This window comes from Heteronotia binoei, chromosome 10, assembly GCF_032191835.1.
Source record: "Heteronotia binoei isolate CCM8104 ecotype False Entrance Well chromosome 10, APGP_CSIRO_Hbin_v1, whole genome shotgun sequence".
NCBI lineage: Eukaryota > Metazoa > Chordata > Lepidosauria > Squamata > Gekkonidae > Heteronotia > Heteronotia binoei.
Genome location: NC_083232.1, coordinates 56210978 through 56229293, shown reverse-complemented (window position 1 = coordinate 56229293; position 18316 = coordinate 56210978). Strand labels below are relative to the sequence as shown.

At 41.3% G+C, this 18316-nt stretch overlaps 1 protein-coding gene across 1 annotated transcript in view; it reads right to left on the bottom strand.

Moving 5' to 3' along the window:
* The window catches only part of SNX10 (sorting nexin 10), a 51428-nt gene that overhangs the window by 9428 nt on the left and 23684 nt on the right, over window positions 1-18316 (bottom strand). The window contains exons 3-5 of the mRNA XM_060248677.1: window positions 16055-16141; window positions 6495-6595; window positions 4688-4786 (exon numbers count right to left, since the gene is read on the bottom strand). Of these exons, the coding sequence (XP_060104660.1) occupies window positions 4688-4786; window positions 6495-6595; window positions 16055-16141 (287 nt within the window). The remainder of the gene's footprint in view (window positions 1-4687; window positions 4787-6494; window positions 6596-16054; window positions 16142-18316) is intronic.

The following is an 18316-nucleotide window of genomic DNA, read 5'->3' as shown; positions in this document are numbered from 1 at the left end:
TGCTTAAAGTAATTAAATGGGAGTATCAACTGAGCCTGCCTATAATTCACTTTAATAAATCAAGGCAGTCGCTAGACTCTAGATTCAATTTTCAGGCTCAAGGACAATGGGTATAGTTCTAGTTCATTCAATACGATGGGCCTGTATTGTCCCCTTCTTGGGATTCCAAGCACAACAGATTGAGATTTTTACTGGCAGAAGAAAATTACAGGTTACTGGGAATTTTCTGTTCCTTTCATCTTAAACCAGATGAACACCATGTAATTGCAACTGTGGGAACATTTACTACTTGTAGGGGTGAGGACACCAGAACGCTTAGGATAGGTTCTCATTAGCTGGCAAAGTCCATGCAACAGCTATGGACATGTGCAGTGCTGCTACTGAATTTGAAGTTAGGAGGTTCTCACGGGAAGCTTCTATGAACCTATCCAGAAACAGTTTGCAAATACAGCCTTAGCAAATGCAGCAAATGATGGAAGCCTCACAGGCACCAATTCATTATTGGCACTACCAGTCATGGTCACATGTTCCTAAGCACTCACATGGGAGAGCGTCACCAGTCAGCATAGCCATAATTTAAAGGTATAACCACTGAGAAAAAAAATCTTCATAGTTGTCTCTCATACAGCACTATCGCCAGTCCTGTTAAATAATATAAATACTTCACTGGTTAGCACAATAGAAATACTCCCCAAGGGAGGCAGGTGAGACACTATAGGTTGTGGACAGAGCAATGGCTAGCGAAGGCCTAGGGTTTTCATGTGTCACTTTGAGAAAGCAAAGTTAACTAGTAAGAGAACAAGCTGTTTTGCCAGGAGTTCCCAGTTAAAACGTCACCTCTGCCAAGAATTCACAAGGGAGCCTTACACATGCGCCCCCCCCTTCCCTCAATTTCCCATCTGTAACATGGGAATAATAAGTCTGGCATATTTTGCAGGGCTGAAGCAAGAATTATTAAGGTATGTAAAAGGCTTTGAACAGTGAAAACACTACATAGTGCTAAATATTACTATTATTGCCCTGACCTGGATGGCACAAGCTTGCCAGCTCTCCTCATATTGTAGAAACTAAGCATGGTTGGTCTTGGTTAGTACTTGTATAGGAGACCACTGAAAGAAGTCCAGGGTCATTACGATGAGGCAGGAAATGACAAACTACCAGCACTTTACATACACACCATGAGGACTGCATACTTATTTTGAGTTATATGCAAACTGCAAGGACGACAACAGGATTTCTTAATTGTAGTGTATATCACCAGTGCAATTTTCTGTTGACTGCCAGTCCCCACATCCTGTACTATAGGGGTGGCCAAACCTGCTTAATGTAAGAGCCACATAGAATAAACATCAGATGTTTGACAGAAGGGAGGGACGGAAGGGGTGGTGGAAAGAAAGCAACTTCCAATGCATTCTCTAAACTGCCAGTTGGCTTGGCTTGGAGAAGTGATTTAAAGAGACACATGCTTTCTCCAAGCTGGTTGATGGGATGGTGGGGGCTTCAAAAGCCCCATAATATGTATGAAAGAGCCATATGAGGCTCCTGAGCCCCAGTTTCGCCATCCCTGATGTACTACATGCAGTCTTCCCTCTCTAGTCAGGGAGCTACACCTCGACAAGGCAGCTGCTTCTTATGTAAATGCAGAGCAGTAATACACCTTGTTTCCTTATCTTTCAATTCACCCAATGAACATGATGTCTCACTCCTACACATTGAACAGAGCACACTGGTGGGTGTTTTCTGCACTTCGTGTTTGCAACCCTTCCATGTACCCCAGAGGAGTCTGCATCTCTGTGCAACAATCAGTGTGGTGAATCTGATGTGATTGTGTGATACACTGCACAGCTGTGCATTTTAACAATTTTTTGCAAGTGGATTTTGTCATTTCACACAGTAAAATCCAGTTGCAAAGTGTATTGAAAGTGCATGTGTGAAAGTGCCACATTAACAAGAGCTATGATCCAGCAGTTTCTCTCAGATGCTGTAAATTCTGCTCATGAATACAGGTCCTCTGTGCCAATAAAAACTGGCACCTGCAGCAATGTGAATACATCAGTACTTCCCTCAAGATAATCTGGATGTAATAACTATCATAGAAAGCTTTAAAAAACCCAAAAAACTAAAAGATTTAGCCAGGGGGATTATTTATTTATTTATTTATTAAAACATTTATAGCTTGTCTTTCCTTGTGGTTCAGCATAAGAAAGCATTTATTATAGATTAAATTTTTGCAATACTGACTTTTTTTAAAATGAAAAATAGCATAAAATAACTGCTATAAGTCCCAAGAGCAAAGCTGTGTGTAATCATGTAGTATCATTACATGACCATAACAGCATATAGTACCAATAAAACAATATTTGTATGTATGGTTTTGCAGTCTAAGGGCATCAGTCCACAGATCTGAACATGTTTGTCTGAATTGTTCAATAGTACTCAATTACAGATTTGGATTGTGCTGGCCATGTAGACATGTTGGAGATACACCAGCATGAACACACATGAAGCTGTCTTATACTACATCAGACCCTTGGGCCACCAAAGTCAGAATTGTCTACTCAGACAGAGGCTCTCCAGGGTCTCAGGGAGAGGTCTTTCACATCACCTACTGCTAGAGTTGCCAGGTCTGATTCAGGAAATATCTGGGGATTTTGGGGATGGAGCCAGGAGACTTTGGGAGAGAAGCCAGGTTGTGACAAGCATGATTGAACTCTGTAGGGAGTTCTGCCCATCACATTTAAAGGCACCACACTCCTTTTAAATGCCTTCCTTCCACTGGAAATAATGGAGGATAGGGGTGCCTTCTTTTGGGGCTCATAGAATTGGACCAGACCCTCTGGTCTAATCTATTTGAAACTTGGGGGGGAGGGAGTTGAGAAGAGGCACCAGACGCTATGCTGAAAAACTGGTGCCTCTATTTAAAAAAACAGCCCCTCCAGAGCCACAGATACCCACTGTTCAGTTTTCCATTATATCCTATGGAGACCGATCTCCATAGGGAATAATAGAGTGCCCAGAAGACATTTTGTTACAAGGTGCTGGCTATTACCTTTAAAGCCTATGGCCTAGGACCTGTCTATCTTAGGGACCATCTCTCCCCACATGTTCCCCAGAGAGTACTTAGATCGGAATCACAAAATCTATTAGTAATCCCCGGGCCGAAGGAGGCCCGATTGAAAGCAACCAGAGACAGGGCCTTCCCAATTGTAACCCCCTGCTGGTGGAATCAACTGCCAGATGAAGTGAGGGCCTTGTGGAACCTTGTGCAGTTCCACAGGGCCTGCAAGAATGTCCTCTTCTGGCTGGCATTCAATTGACTTGGCACCGGTATTTAAGAGAAATGGAAGAAGGCCGTCGCCACCAGAATAGCACCAACTCAATATTCTGTTTTAACTGTTTTAATCATTGCATATCTATTTTATTACTGAATGTGTAATTTTAATACTTATTAATTTAATTGTTTGTGGGATTTTATGTTGTGAGCCGCCCTGAGCCTGCTTCGGCAGGGAGGGTGGGATATAAATCAAATCAAATAAAAAATAACTAAATAAATAAGTTCCTGCCAGGTCCTTTAACTGGATATGCCAGCAACTGAACCTGGGACCTTCTGCATGCCAAGCCTCTGTGCCACGGCCCCTCCCCTCTAAAAAAGAACATCATTGCTGTAGTAAAAGGTCATTCCACTGCCAGTCAGCTCTATAGACAGCCATGTCCTTGGGTCACAAAGGCCAAATCTTTGCCCCTCACTTGAACACATGAAGCTGCCTTATACTGAATGAGGCCCTGAGTCCACCAAAGTCAGTGTTGTCTACTCAGACTGGCAGTGGCTCTCCGGCTGAGGTCTTTCATACCACCTTCTACTTGATTCTTTTAACTGGAAATGCTGGGGATTGAACCTGGGACCTTCTGCATGCCAAACAGATGCTCTGCAAGTAAACCACAGCTCCTCATGAAATCTTTGCAATGTTAAAAATAAAATGATTTATTACAAGGGTGATAGAATTGTTTGCTCCAATTCAAACGGACTGATATTGATAGCAGAAGCAGGTTTGATTTACCATCATTGCCAGGTAATCTGACGAAAATGCTTCCAAATTGCAGATAACTCAAAGTGGGCACCACTGAGGAAATTCAGTTTATACAACAATCTGCAATCTTAAGAATGTTTTCCTGGGAGTAAGCTTCATTAAATCAAATGGGATTTACTTCTGAGCAGATCCATTTAGAATTGCTCCCCCAAAAACATAGCACGCCTGCCTTCGGTGTTTATGCAATGCATGAACATTCTTCATATTGCGAACAAAAGGACAGCTTAAGTCTATTGCTTTTGAAAATTCTGTTTATACTTGTAAGCTATAAAGCTTATACTCGAGAGCTACAAATCAGTCCCCCCCCCCCAAATAAGAAAAAATAAAAGCAAGATCTGAACAGTGCTTTAGAAGGGGGAAAACAAATGCTTACAAACCTCGAGGACTAACAGAAGGGCAGTCACTGAAACATGAAGCCTTGTTAAGCATCGGTTATGACATCCCTACAACAAAAGCAAGGGAGAGTCCGCAAATAAGGCTCAGCAGCGGCCACAAGGTGGCTGTCGTGTACAAGAAATGAGGCATGCTGCAGGAGTAGGCCATTAATGACTTCATTAAAGCAACAGAACTGTCACCTTCCAAAAAAGCAATACACTCACTGTTGAAGGAAGTCTTGCAAGCCCTGCCGACGATGGTCAACGTGCTGGGAGTTACTTATGTTAAAGAAAGGAGTTTTGGATGGCAGTTCCGGCAATTGTCTTTAAAAAACAAACAAACCAGAAACAGTTAATGCCCCAAACTAAATTACTGCTTACAATGACAGCTCTGTTCACACATCCCTTTCTGGACATACAGAGGTTGCTGCATGCAGTTCCTGGGCCTGGATTTCTGCAGCTAGACACTCAGCTCTGTTATGTGCAGTTCCCAGCACTAGGTTGGCTTTGTGTGCCCAATACTAAACATACAATTGGCAATGGATCCATTCCTCCAGGCTCTTAAAGACTGATTGATGCTGTCATTTCTTACTCCCTCCACCTCTCCTTTTCCCTTCTGTTTCAAGGGCAGATAAGTAAGCCATTCCACAGAGTGGTCAGCAGTGCTGTATGCACTCCATAAATAAGATATGACAATATTAATAGTTTAAGAGGCTTAGGAAAGGTAGAGACTTTCTACAGCGGTGGTCTGAATACGTCTCTGCCTCCTCCTTTTTCACACCCTGCAAACCTCCCAAACTGATAGTTGCCAAGAAGCAAACGTTTTTCACCCCCAGATAGTTCAACTATAAATCCACTGACAACACAGTAGACACAGTAACTATAAACTTATTGACAACACGAGTACCCTTAGCTGCTAGGACAGCTACAGCTGCACAGTTTGATTAACTCTTGCTTGTTTTATCTTCTGTGAGCTGCCTTAAGCATGTTTTTCACTGAAAGGTGGCTTTTAAAAAATTGAACAAAATAAAGGCTGGTATTTTTCACACCTTGTAATGCTAGATAAAGACTAAATGACATACTGGAACTTAACACAAAATAATTTTAATCACTCCAGGCCTTTGTGATACAGAAAGAAAGAACGCAAGGTATGAACTAGTGGTGGGGCATGAACCAGAGTAATGTGGGTTCACAGTTGAACCATGAATTGAACGACAAACCAGGAGGCTGGTTTACGAACCAAACAGGTTCATGGTCTTGCAAAACCTGTTGAAAGGGACTGAAGTCCCTCTAAATGGGGTTTGCAGAAAGCCTGAAAAAACAGCTTTATAGTGGTGGAGCAAGCTAGCCACTCAGCTATTACAGGCGGCCTTGTGCAGGCCCTTTAAACTTTAAAAGGACTGTAGAAGAGAGTCCAAAAAACAAAGGGAAACAGAAAGGGGAAGAACCCTGGGAAGGGACTCTCCTCCAATCTTTCTGCTGCCCACTGCAGCCAAACAGCTGAGCAGTGGAGACTTCCTGTGAAGTCTCTTCTTGTGAAGAGCAGAAAGCAAGGGTAAACCCCTGCTTTCCGTTCTTCATTAACTGTCACGTCACTATGAATTGCACCAGAATTTGACAAACTAAAGTTCATCAGCCAGTCTGTGCCCATCCCTAGTATGAGCTTTAAAAGGGAGCCAATATCAGGTAGTGACTGGAATATCAGACTAGGATTTGAGGCTGAATCCCTATCTACCATGAATCTTGCTAGGTGATTCTGAACCAGTCAACTGCAGGGTCTGGGGATAAAAAGGGGAGGGAGGAACTCTCATTTTCCTGAAGAAAAACGTTTGGGTTTCAAACACCTACCATGAATAAAACTGTGTCAGTCTTAAAGGTGCCAGAGGTCTCAAACTTTGTTCTGCTGCTTCACATGAATCTATCTTTCTGAAGGGCAGCTGGGATTTTTTTTTTTTTAAAAAAAGTCCTAAATACTCAGATTGATTGAAAAAAGAAACAAAAAAAATTATGAAAATGTTTACAAGTTACTCACATCAGCACAGCATTACTCTGTAGTCTTTGACGAAGCCACACAAATTCTCGAAACCGTCGCCGGACACAGGAGGTCTTTCTTGTAAAACACATGCTATTTGTCTGTAATGAAAACAGACTGTGCTTTATTTGTAAGTTAATTTCGCTAGGAGATACACCACTTAACCAGTATTAAGTATTTGACTCATATGCTATGGAGTTCAATGAATGCTGGAAGCAACCTCCAGCTCCATGATCCTCCCTGTGTGGCACCAGTTAATTCCTGGTTCTCAGCAAACCATCACTGCTTGTTACATTCAAACCAACAACCTGTGGTTTAGGCTTACTCTGAAAACCAGAACAAATTGTAGTTTGCAATGCAGGACATGCACACCATGTGTTGCCAGACTGAGTATAATGGCAAATGTACTTTGTGGACAACCAGGAAATAACTAACTACCATACAAGGGGAGGGCGAATCATTCAAGCAAGCTTTCAGGTTGGGTTTGTTTGTTTTTTTGGGTAGTTTGTCACTGCATCTGAACCAAACCAGTGAATGCACACACTGAGCAGAATTCTTGCTTCCTGAATTAAAATAATATACCAAACAATCAGTTGGAGTTGCAGGACTCAATGGATAGAGAACATTCAGAGGCAGAAAGATCAAGCCCAATGTCATTGTTATATAGTTGATACTGGAAGCCATGGGATTAATGAGTCACCTAAGAATCATTTCTAAAAGAGGACAGAAGAGGTGTATGGACAGATTAATGAACCCCAAGAGACAGAGGAAAATCAGAGGATGAACATCCTCCTATGGGAAGAGTGAACATGCAATCAGATAGGAAGAAAATCAGCTGAGGAATGAATCAAGGAAACTTAAGAGTGTGAAGGAAGTCAACTGCTTTGAGCATTGTGGAAAGCTGTATAAAATATATTAAATAATACATCAAAAGAGGAGGAGAGAGTATTAAAGGCAGCAGAGAGACTGAGGAAATGGGAACAGTGTAGAGAAAATCTGGCAATAAGAGGATTGTAGTCTCAGTGGTGAGAAAAGGGTGGAATCCAAAAGCCCAAGTGCAAACACAGGGTTTTTTTTTCTTCTGCTAACATTCTGATCATGTCCCATTAGATTCAGTGCAGTTAACATAGATATTGTACAATGAGGAATACTTTGTGGGACTGGGCACTGCACTCAGCAGACTGCTTTTTTCAAGAAAAACACTTCTGCAGAGGAAATAAATATTGAGAAGTATGCCCTAAAATGTCTCACACAATTGCTTCTTGCAAAGTCTCACTATTCGATTAAGCAAAGGCAACTTTTCTCTTTCAGATACAAAAGAGGTTTCAATAGAATTAATATCCATCCAATAATGAACTACCTTAGGCAACATAAATAGTCAAGAATTCAGTCCTAGCTTTTAAAGGAAACTTATTAAAAATGCAAAATGTTCCAGGCATAAGGTCAAAGAATTATGACACTGACACAATATAGCCAAGAAAATGAGGATTAGGGAATGTGAGGGGACAATAAGAATTATGCTGGATCAGACCAATGTTCTGTCTACTCCAGTATCTTATCTCATAGTGGCCAAAATCTGTGCGCAGAAATTAACTTTAACTTTCTGTAACTGCACCTCATGGGAGGGCTAACCCTCTCACTTCTCATCATTTATAACAACTACCCCCTTGTAATTCCTTCCACAGGGATCACACCTGAATGACTTATAACAGGTCTGCCCCCGCTATAATTTCTCCCTTGCTTCTATGATTTTGGTTATAAAATTTGATGTGAAATAATCATCTATTTCATATGCGTCTCAAGAAGAGGTCTGATTCATGAAAACTTCTGCTGGAATAAACCTTATTAAGTCTTTAAGGTGCCACGAATTCTGTTTCTAAAAGGAATAATAGAACAAAGCTAGAGCCCAGTGGCACCTTTAAGACCAACGCAGTTTTATTCAAGGCATGAGCTTTCGTGTGCATGCACACTTCCTCAGATAATTGAAATGGAAGTTAGCAGTTCAAATATAGAAACAGATACCTCTACACAGGTGAACAGCAGATTTGCATACAACTTAATGAAGATATTTTGACATATGCAAAGGTCAAACAGCAATAACAAGTTAGGTTTATATAATCACCAAATCATAGTTTGTTTGGATTTAATGGGGGGGGGGGAGAGCATAGCAATACATATGTCAAATTTGACTGTAGCAACTGGGTAGGTTTGTATGGGAGAGAGCAATCCTTAAAGTATGCCCATATAGGGATTTAAAGGTCAATACTAGCACCTTTAATTGATTCTGGAAGCAAGCTAGAAGTCAGTGTAGGTGGGACAAGATTGGAGTGATATTTCCCTGTTACCCAGTCCTGTCAACACTCAGTCCATAGCTTTCGGTACAGGTGTAGCTTCCAGACAGTCTTCAAAGGCTGCCCAACATAAGGCACATTGCAGTAATCTAATCTAGATGTTACCAGGGCATGCATTACAGTGACAAGATCTTTTCTGCCCAGGAAGGGCCGCAGCTGGATCACCAGCTAAAGCTAATGAAAGTTACCCTTGGCCGCCGTTGCCACCTCTTTATCTAACAGGAGGCCTGCATCCAGAAGCACCCCCAAGCTATGAACCTACTCCTTTGGGGGAGTGCAACCCCATCCGATACAGGAAATAACTCATTTCCTGGGTCAGACTTCCCCCCCCCCACCAGTAGCACCTCTGTTTTATTGGAATTAAGTTTCAGTTGGTTAGCCCTCATCCATTCCAAATCTGTATTCAGGCACTTATTCACAGTTTCCACAGCCTCCCTGGGATCTGCTGGCTAAGAACATAGGAAGAGCCCTGCTGGATCAGACCAGTGGTCCATCTAGTCCAGTATCATGTCTCACACACTGGCCAACCAATTCTTCTGGAGTCCAACAACAGGGCATTGAAGCCAAAACCTTCCCGCTGATATTGCCTCCTGGGATTCAGAGGTTTACTGCCTCTGAACGTGGCGGCTCCCTTTAGTCACCATGGCTTGTAGCCATTGATAGACAAATCTATCTAATTGTTTTTAAAGCTGCATGTGCCTGTAACCATTATTACATCCTCTGGTTGTGAATTCCACATTTTACAGCGCAATCCTAAGGATACTTTCTTGGGAGTAACCCCCACTGAATAAACTTCGGTAGTATTCTGAATAGACCTGCCTAGGATTGCTCCCTTAATCAGTCATTGACTAAAGAACCATTTCCTTTAGTCTACCCTATAGCAGACTTTGTTCCTTTATGTGTTTCTTTGTTTACAATTTCTGCTGATCTGCTTGGATCCCTTTTGAAAAACTGGTGTAACAGTTGCTACTCTCTGGTCTTTATTCCAGCAGATTTACATGCGTATGTACTACATCTCCCAGTTCATTGCTGTGTGCCAACTATGTTCCTCAGGCTGATACCCTCACCTAGGACGGTCCATTAGGCAACAGTTTGGTCATGGGCACATTTTAGGTGCAGCTGCAGTGGACATCTTTATACTTGTTGCATTCAAGAAAGTGTGCAAGACTGTTCCATTCTTAGTTATTTAAAACAGACGCGGATTTTCTTAGTTATTTAAAAAGTTTTGATATCATGCTTTTGCAGGAAACATGGTCTCACAATGTAATCCAATTAGAAGGATTCAATTCCTTCTGTCTCCCAGTCTAGAGTGTTAAACCTAAAGGTCATTTTCAAGTTGGGCTGTCTGTTTTCATTTCCTTATCATTAAACTGTAAAGCTACTATGTTACCATCCGATACTTATTCAGAACAAGCTGTCAAACTTGATTTTGAAAGTTCCATTTTGATTATTGTTAATCTATGTGTGTCCCCTGCCCTAGATAGCCATGCCCTTTCACAACACTGGGAACATTTGTCTATTTTTGTGGGAACATTAGAACAGAAATTTCCCTCTGCTGAAATTATTCTGGCCGGGAATTTTAATGCGAGAGTAAGCAGGGACCACCTGATATTTTTCAGAGCTCTTGAAATCAACCAGAATGACACCCTTCCCCCTCTTTTTTTCCTCAGAGAGATTATCTAAAGACTGCTACATAAATTTGGCTGGCCTACATCTCACTAAATTTTGCCTTCAGTTCAATACAGTATGGCTGAATGGACTTACCTGTTTCCCTAAAGCCAGCGAATTCACTTTTGTTTCTATAATAGGATGTAGCATAATTGATTACTTTCAAGTGTCTCCTCGTTTGGAATCTTGCGTTTTGAACTTTGAGATTGGGGATTTTGTTATTAGTGACCACTTGCCTCTGATCCGAACACTCAGAACCAGCCTTTTTGCTGCCCCTTTCCATTCACCAGTTTCTCTGACCTCTGAACCAGAAATCTTAGCTAAAATTGTATGGAATGACCATTCTATGCAGGTGGCATCTCAACTACTTCAACTCAGATCTTTTTCTGATCTTAGAGTCTCTATAATTGATAGCATGGATCCCACACCAAAGATCTCAGCTTACAATACTCTGATTTCCCATTTTTCTCAGTCACTCAGTATAAAATTTAATCATTCCACAAAGAAAAGCAATAGGGGCATCAACTCTTGGTTCACTGAAGACTGCAGAGTATTAAAAACTCAAGTAATATCCATAGCCAATTCCGAATCTCTAACAACCCCTCTTTGCTTTTAGAGTACTTCCAGGTTAAAAAAAACAGCTGAGGGAGAGCATGACAAGGAAAAAATTAGAGTATTTGCACCATCAGTGGGATCAACTATACCAAGCCACTATTCTAAACAATTCTAAGAAGTTCTGGACTATAACCTCAGGGTCTAAATGTGTGGGGCCTCTCCTCATGTCTGCGATTCCATCACGTGCATGGTTTCAATATTTCTCTGACTTGTTTCAGCAAAACCAAGATTGTACCATTAAGCCATGTGATTTTTATGATAAGGACTTACCAGCTTGTCTTTATGATAAGGACTTACAAGGATGCAGACTTGTCGTCTGTGACACCAGACAAAGTAATAGAATTAATCAACCAACTGAAATCTGGGAAAGCTCCCAGCCCTGATTTGATTCCCCCAGAGCTCTTACGGTTAGATCCAGAATGGTGGTCTGTCCCTCTTGCTTCCCTTTTTACCATGATTAATCAAACGGGCCTTATTTCTGATGCTTGGCGAAATGCAATTGTAGTCCCGATCTACAAGAAAGGTGACTGTACAATTCCTTCTAATTACAGGCCAATCAGCTTTCTTTCCATTATAGGCAAACTATACGCCAAGCATCTATTAACTAAATTAACTTCTTGGATGTCCCAGCAAAGAGTCTTAGGCCCTGAACAAATTGGGTTTAGTAAGGGTAAATCTACTGTAGATCATTGTATCACTCTAGCATATCTGGTTGACAAATATACTACCCCTAGGAATTCCAAACTTTATGCAGCTTTTTTGGACCTTAAAGGGGCATTTGACTCTGTAGATAGAGAGCGACTATGGATTAAACTCCATCAACTGGGCATTGATAAGAGACTTCTCAAACTAATCATAACTCTACATTCCTCCACCACTTGCCAAATCAAAACTTCAACTACTGGGGAACTGACACCTAAAATTCCCTTCAATAAAGGAATTAAACAAGGATGCATACTTGCTCCTTTTTTATTCAATCTATTTCTCAAAGATTTGGCTCCTGTACTAACAGAAGTAGACTGCCACCCCCCAAAATTGGGCTCTACGCACGTACCCATCTTGCTATATGCGAATGACACAGTACTCCTTTCTCGTATGAGGGGTGGGCTTAGACGACTGTTGAATAGATGTCTCAGTTTTTTTCAAGAAAACAAACTGCATCTGAATTGCGAAAAATCTAAGATTCTGGTTTTTGCTAAGTCTTGTAAAATCCACAAATGGCTATTCGATGGGAAAGAAATAGAACAGGTCAGGAATTTTAAATACCTAGGTCTCCATTTTAGTTACAATATGTCCTGGTCATGTCACTGTAAATCTGCAGTTAACTTAGCAGCCATTACTGCATCAGCCATTTCCCTGTTTTTCTTTAATAGAGGCAACCAGTTTGTTCCAGCAGCTTTAAAAAGCTATAAGGCCAAAGTAATCCCACAGTTATTGTATGGTATTCCAACTTGGATTAGTGCCTTTGGGTCTGATATTGAAAGACTTCAGTCCAAATTTGTGTCTCATATGCCACTCTTTGTCTAGAAACAGGCTTCAATATGTTAGAAACTAGAGCATGGCTTATATCAATCAAATATTGGCTACGTGTGCACTATTCTGCCAACTGTGGGAGTTATTTATATCAAATGCTGTCTGAATCCTCCTCGTCCAAATGGATTTCCTGCATAGAGACTAAAATAATCACCTTAGATTGTCTATGGATTCTCTTTACATGCTTCCTGTTACAAATGCATACTATGTAATTAAATGCAGAATTTTAGATAATGAATTACAAAAACTAATGAGTGCTGTGAACAAATCTTGCTCCCCTCTGAATTTTGGAATTTCCCCAACTATTGGTCATCTGCCTTCTTATTTATCAACTCTCCATATTCCAAAATTGCGTAGAGCATTTACCCTTGCTAGCTGCAATACAATCCCATCAGCAGTTACCTATGGTAGATATAAAAAAATCCCACTTTGATTAAGACGATGTATATGTAATTTAAAACAAGTTGACTCATTGTCCCATAGTCTTCATTGTCCCCTATATGATACTGTACGCCTTAGGTTTCTAGATCTAATTCTGTTCAGTTTGACAGGCTCCTCAGATGTTGTAAAGGTTTGTCGTCTTCTGAATGATTTGTCATCTGAAATAACTGAAAGGGTTGCTTTATTCTTGAGTCTGGTAATCAAGGATCAATTGTCCAATGTATAGCTGCATATGACTGTTTTATTACTTCTGTAGCTGTTGTTTGTTTATAATCTGATATATGCCAATAAAGGCTTTTGATTGATTGATTGTTCCATTCTTGAGAGCATTTGGTGGAGAATAAACTTGTAGCTATGTCAACCTGTTGTACAGGTTTTTAATTCTGTGTTTTAATTCTGCATTGGTTTTAACTTGTATGCATCCTGCAATTTCCACTGTTTTGTTTGTACCTTGAGGTTGTGGCAATAAGGCAGGATATAAATATTTTTAAAAGACAAAACTTTATTCTGTAGTTCAGACAATGTGAGAACTCAGGCAACTGACTGGAGTAGGCAGAGCACTGGCAGACTTAGAACCGGGCTGAGATTAGACAGAGGCATAGATGTATGATGCTTTTGCATGGAGGTGGACACACAACCTCTGCAATTGTGGCAGTTTTTAAAAATAAATTGTTTTCTGTTCACCTGACGGAGTGGGGGTGGAGCTCATTACACAGCTTGAAGTACACCGAAACAGAGCTGACTTTGATATTTGCATCTGTTCTTTTAAGACATTTAATGCCCTTTTGTAACCATAAAAGTGCAAAGGTGCTGCAGTGATACATATTTCCTTTAGGCAACCAGCAGAGTCCATCAGAGATGGAAATCAGCACAGTATCATCAGTACTGTCTGCATAGTCCCTGAGAAAGCTGAGCAAGGGTCATTCGTTTTCCTAAGGAAATTTCCCCAAGTGCTTCCAAATTTAGTACTGAATGGCAAATCTTTACCATGTCCAAATGCACATAAGCACATGAGAGTGACAAAGTGCCCCTCTAAGCCCAAATATGCCCCATTTTCCCCCTTTAACTAGGGTTGACAAGTCCCTTTTGGCAACTGGCAGGGGATGGGGGGGCCGAGTAGGAGGGAGGTAATCACTTCCAGCATGTACCAGAAATGATGTTACCACAATGGGACATTATGGTGACACTCTGGTATTTGGGCACAATTCTATGGTAAAATGGCCTCTACAATAAAGTTTTTGCCCACATACTAGAACTTCACCATGACTGCACCAATGTAAAGACATCACTTTCGGTGTGTGCCAAAATTGGTGTCGCCACATCACTCGTGATGTAGCCTGGCTCCATCTTGTTCCTGGTAAGTCCTCTCACTGGCCAGCTGATCAGCAGGCAGGGGCTGGAAGCAAGGGATCCTCCACCTCCAGCAAGGGCCTGGCAATCGCACCATTAGTCCTTCATTGGCTACTGATCACTTTGTGGGAAAGGTTGCCATTCCAAGGTAGAAAAGAGGGAGCTGCTTCTATAAAGAGGCAACTTGTTCTGCACAGTTCTTTTGATCTAAATTACCCTTTGGGAACACAGGATGCAAAACCTGCACAAGCAAATTTGAGAGTAAGTGTTCAAATAAACAAAGCATAGGATTAGGCCTTTATTTGATCTTTCTCATTGTTCTCATGCCACAAGGCAATTTTTAGACATATCACAGCAGATCTGTTAGGAGGTTACAGTTAGCTTCTTAAAAATATATGTCTATTCAATGGTATTAGAAGAGGCTCATAGTGGTTTCCCATTGAAGAGGCTGGCCAAATCTATATCTGCTTAGTTTCAGCTGAAGCACCAGGTATTACTGGACTTATTTCACCCTGAAGTTGATTTCTAAAAAGCAAAGTATCAGGACTTTATATGCAGGGAAGTCATCAACTGAGACTTGATCTCAGGCCCATAGGAGCTAGTCAACAGTGAAGAATAGATGCTCTGCACGTGCTCAGGAGGATGCTTTTATGAAGAGACAAAGGCTGTAGTTTGTGGTACTGTTATTACTTTGCTCTTACTGCATTGCTTTCTAATTTCTGTAATCCATTTTTTAAATTTTCTATATCTCATGTCTTATACTGTGTCTACTTAATTGTTTTCCAGCATTTTAATCCAACCTTGTCACACTGTTTATTGTATGTCTTATACTGTTTCTATTGCAATTTTTTATTATTATGATTATTACTTCATTTGCAGTTTACCTTTCCCACTGAGGTCAAGGTAGGTTACACATATGATAAAAATCTTTCAGTTTGTCAATAAAAAGATTACAAAACAGATTACCATGCATTTGAATCTAACAGCAAAGTAGTAAGACAAAATAATGAGCTGAGATTGTAAATCAGAACAGAAAACAAGAACACCCCATGCAAACATATCAGTATAGGACAATCACCCCAGACAATTATCGAAGGAAAAACTTTTCCAACAATCCTGAGCTGATCTATTATACTGCAGCTTTTCATCCTCTACAAGAACAGCCAGGGATGGACCATAGCTTAGAGTTACAGCATCTGCTTGGCATGCAGAAATTCCTACATTCAATCCCCAGCATCTCTAGTTAAAAGCCTCAGGCAGTAATTCACCTTGAGTCTCAATTAGAAAGCCAGACAATCAATCAATCAATCAATAAATGTGCAGGTGCACATGTTGTCTGCCAGGCAAGACATGGCTCAAATTAATTCTGCAGAAATCCTATTCCTGTGAATGTTCAGCACATTTTCTTCTGATCCACCACTATGCACCAGATGAGGGGCAAAAAATAAAGACAATACAACTACAACTCTGGATTCTATACAGCATTCCTCTCAGGAAATGCCTGGATAAAACTCCTATAATAATGCCAAATAATATCCAAGCATGCTATAACTGCCATATTTATCCCATATAAAACACTTTCACTGTAAAGCTTATACTTACATGAATGAAGATCTCATAGTCTATATATGAATGCCAACTGTCTTCCTTTTGAATCCTGGGGTCCCGCACCAAGACTGTTACAAATTCCTGTGAGCGCATAATAAAGGGAAGATAAGAATCCTTCTTGAAAAGAGAGCTGCACCTCTTCCAGACTATTTGTGTTAAGAATGAAAGCTCAACTGCTGCTGTTGGTCAAAATTGCAAGCCTTAAGAGTAACTTAAAAAACAAAACAAAAAAACACAATGAGTCATTGTGACTACAGAACATATCCAGGAAACTTCTTGTCAACTAGCCAAAGGGGAATTTTGAAATTAGATCATTCTGTACACTTCCTAGCAGCCAGGGCATGCTCAGAAGAGACAGTCCCAGTCATTTGCAGCTAGTCCCAGTTAAATAACATAAAAATGAATGAATGAAACTATTGATGGTATACATCAATAAACATGAAGATCTGCTTCGGAGGCCCTGCTCTGTATTAACAAAACATCACTTTTAATCAGCGGTGCAATTCTAGCAGGAGCTCCTTTACATATTAGGCCACACCCTCTAATGTAGCCAATCCTCGAAGAGCTTACAAAAAAGAGTCTTGTAAGCTCTTGGAGGATTGGCTACATCAGGGGTGTGTGGCCTAATATGCAAAGGAGCTCCTGCTAGAATTCCACCCCTGTTTTTAAGCAAAACCAATCTATTAATCTTCCCTTGAATTCTGGCCATGTTGGTTGATAGAAAAAAATCCAAAAGCAACGGTAAAGAAACAATTTTATTAAGGTCAACCAACACAACAAAGCAGTTATTATCTAGGTTGGATGGTAACCAAAGCCCAAAAGATATGAGGGAAGAGAAAATGATATGGGAATAGAATGAGTGCAGAGAATGTGGGGCAACTGTATGGTTCCTGTATTACAGCAGAAGAAAAGACATATTATTATTATAGAATCATAGAGTTGGAAGGGACCTCCAGGGTCATCTAGTCCAACCTCCTGCACAATTCAGGAAACTCACAAACACCTCCCCCTAAATTCACAGAACCTTCATTGCTGTCAGATGGCCATCTAGTCTCTGTTTAAAAACCTACAAGGAAGCAGAGCCCACCACCTCCTGAGGAAGCCTGTTCCACTGAGGAACCACTCTAACCAGGGCCGGCACATGGGAGTAGGCCAAGTAGGTGGCTGCTTAGGGTGCTACTTGGCCTAGGGGTGCCACGAGGCACTGCCTCATGTACACACCCCGAAGTTGCCCTGTTGCCTTCCGGACCTTGCCCCAAAGTTGCCCCGTTGCCTTCTGAGCCTTGGGAAGCCTCAGTGAAGTTGTGGGCATGGCAGTGAGTGCACTCAGAGCCTTCTGGATCTCACCAAGGCTTCCCAAGGCTCAGGAAGCCTTGGCAAAGTGGGAGGGGCATGGCAGCGAGTGTACCCACAGCCCCTGCTCAGCTCCCTCCAAAGCAGAAGAGGGAGGGCGGTGGCACAGGGAGTGTGCGGGGCATTGTTTCTTCATTGCCTCTTTAGCTATCACATCACACTGTTGACTCATGTTCTGTGTATGGTCCACTAAGACCCCTAGATCCTTTTCGCACATACTACTGCTACTCCCCCATTATAACCATGCACTGGATTTTTCCTACCTAAATGCAGAACTTTACATTTATTCCTGTTAAAATTAATTTTATTGGTTTTAGCCCAGTTTTCCAGCCTGTCAAGATCATCCTGTATCCTGTTGTTGTATTGTTGCAATCCCTCCCAGTTTAGTATCTTGTCAACAAGGATAGTATGTGAAACCTTATCAAAAGCCTTATTGAAATCAAGATAAACTATGTCTACAGTATTCCCCTGATCCAGCAAGGCAGTAACTTGGAGAGCCAGTTTGGTGTAGTGGTTAAGTGTGCGACCTCTTATCTGGGAGAACTGGGTTTGATTCCCCACTCCTCCACTTGCACCTGCTAGCATGGCCTTGGGTCAGCCATAGCTCTGGCAGAGATTGTCCTTGAAAGGGCAGCTGCTGTGAGAGCCCTCTCCAGCCCCACCCACCTCACAGGGTGTCTGTTGTGGGGGAGGAAGGTAAAGGAGATTGTGAGCCACTCTGAGACTCTTCGGAGTGGAGGGCGGGATATAAATCCAATATCATCTTCTTTTTCTCAAAAAAAGAGATCAGGTTAGTCTGACATTTGTTCTTGAGAAACGCAAGTATTTTCAGTTTTCAGAAGCTCTATAGTACTTGGTTTACTTGTTGTCATCGCATTGGTGTGAAGCAGAATACTGCTATCA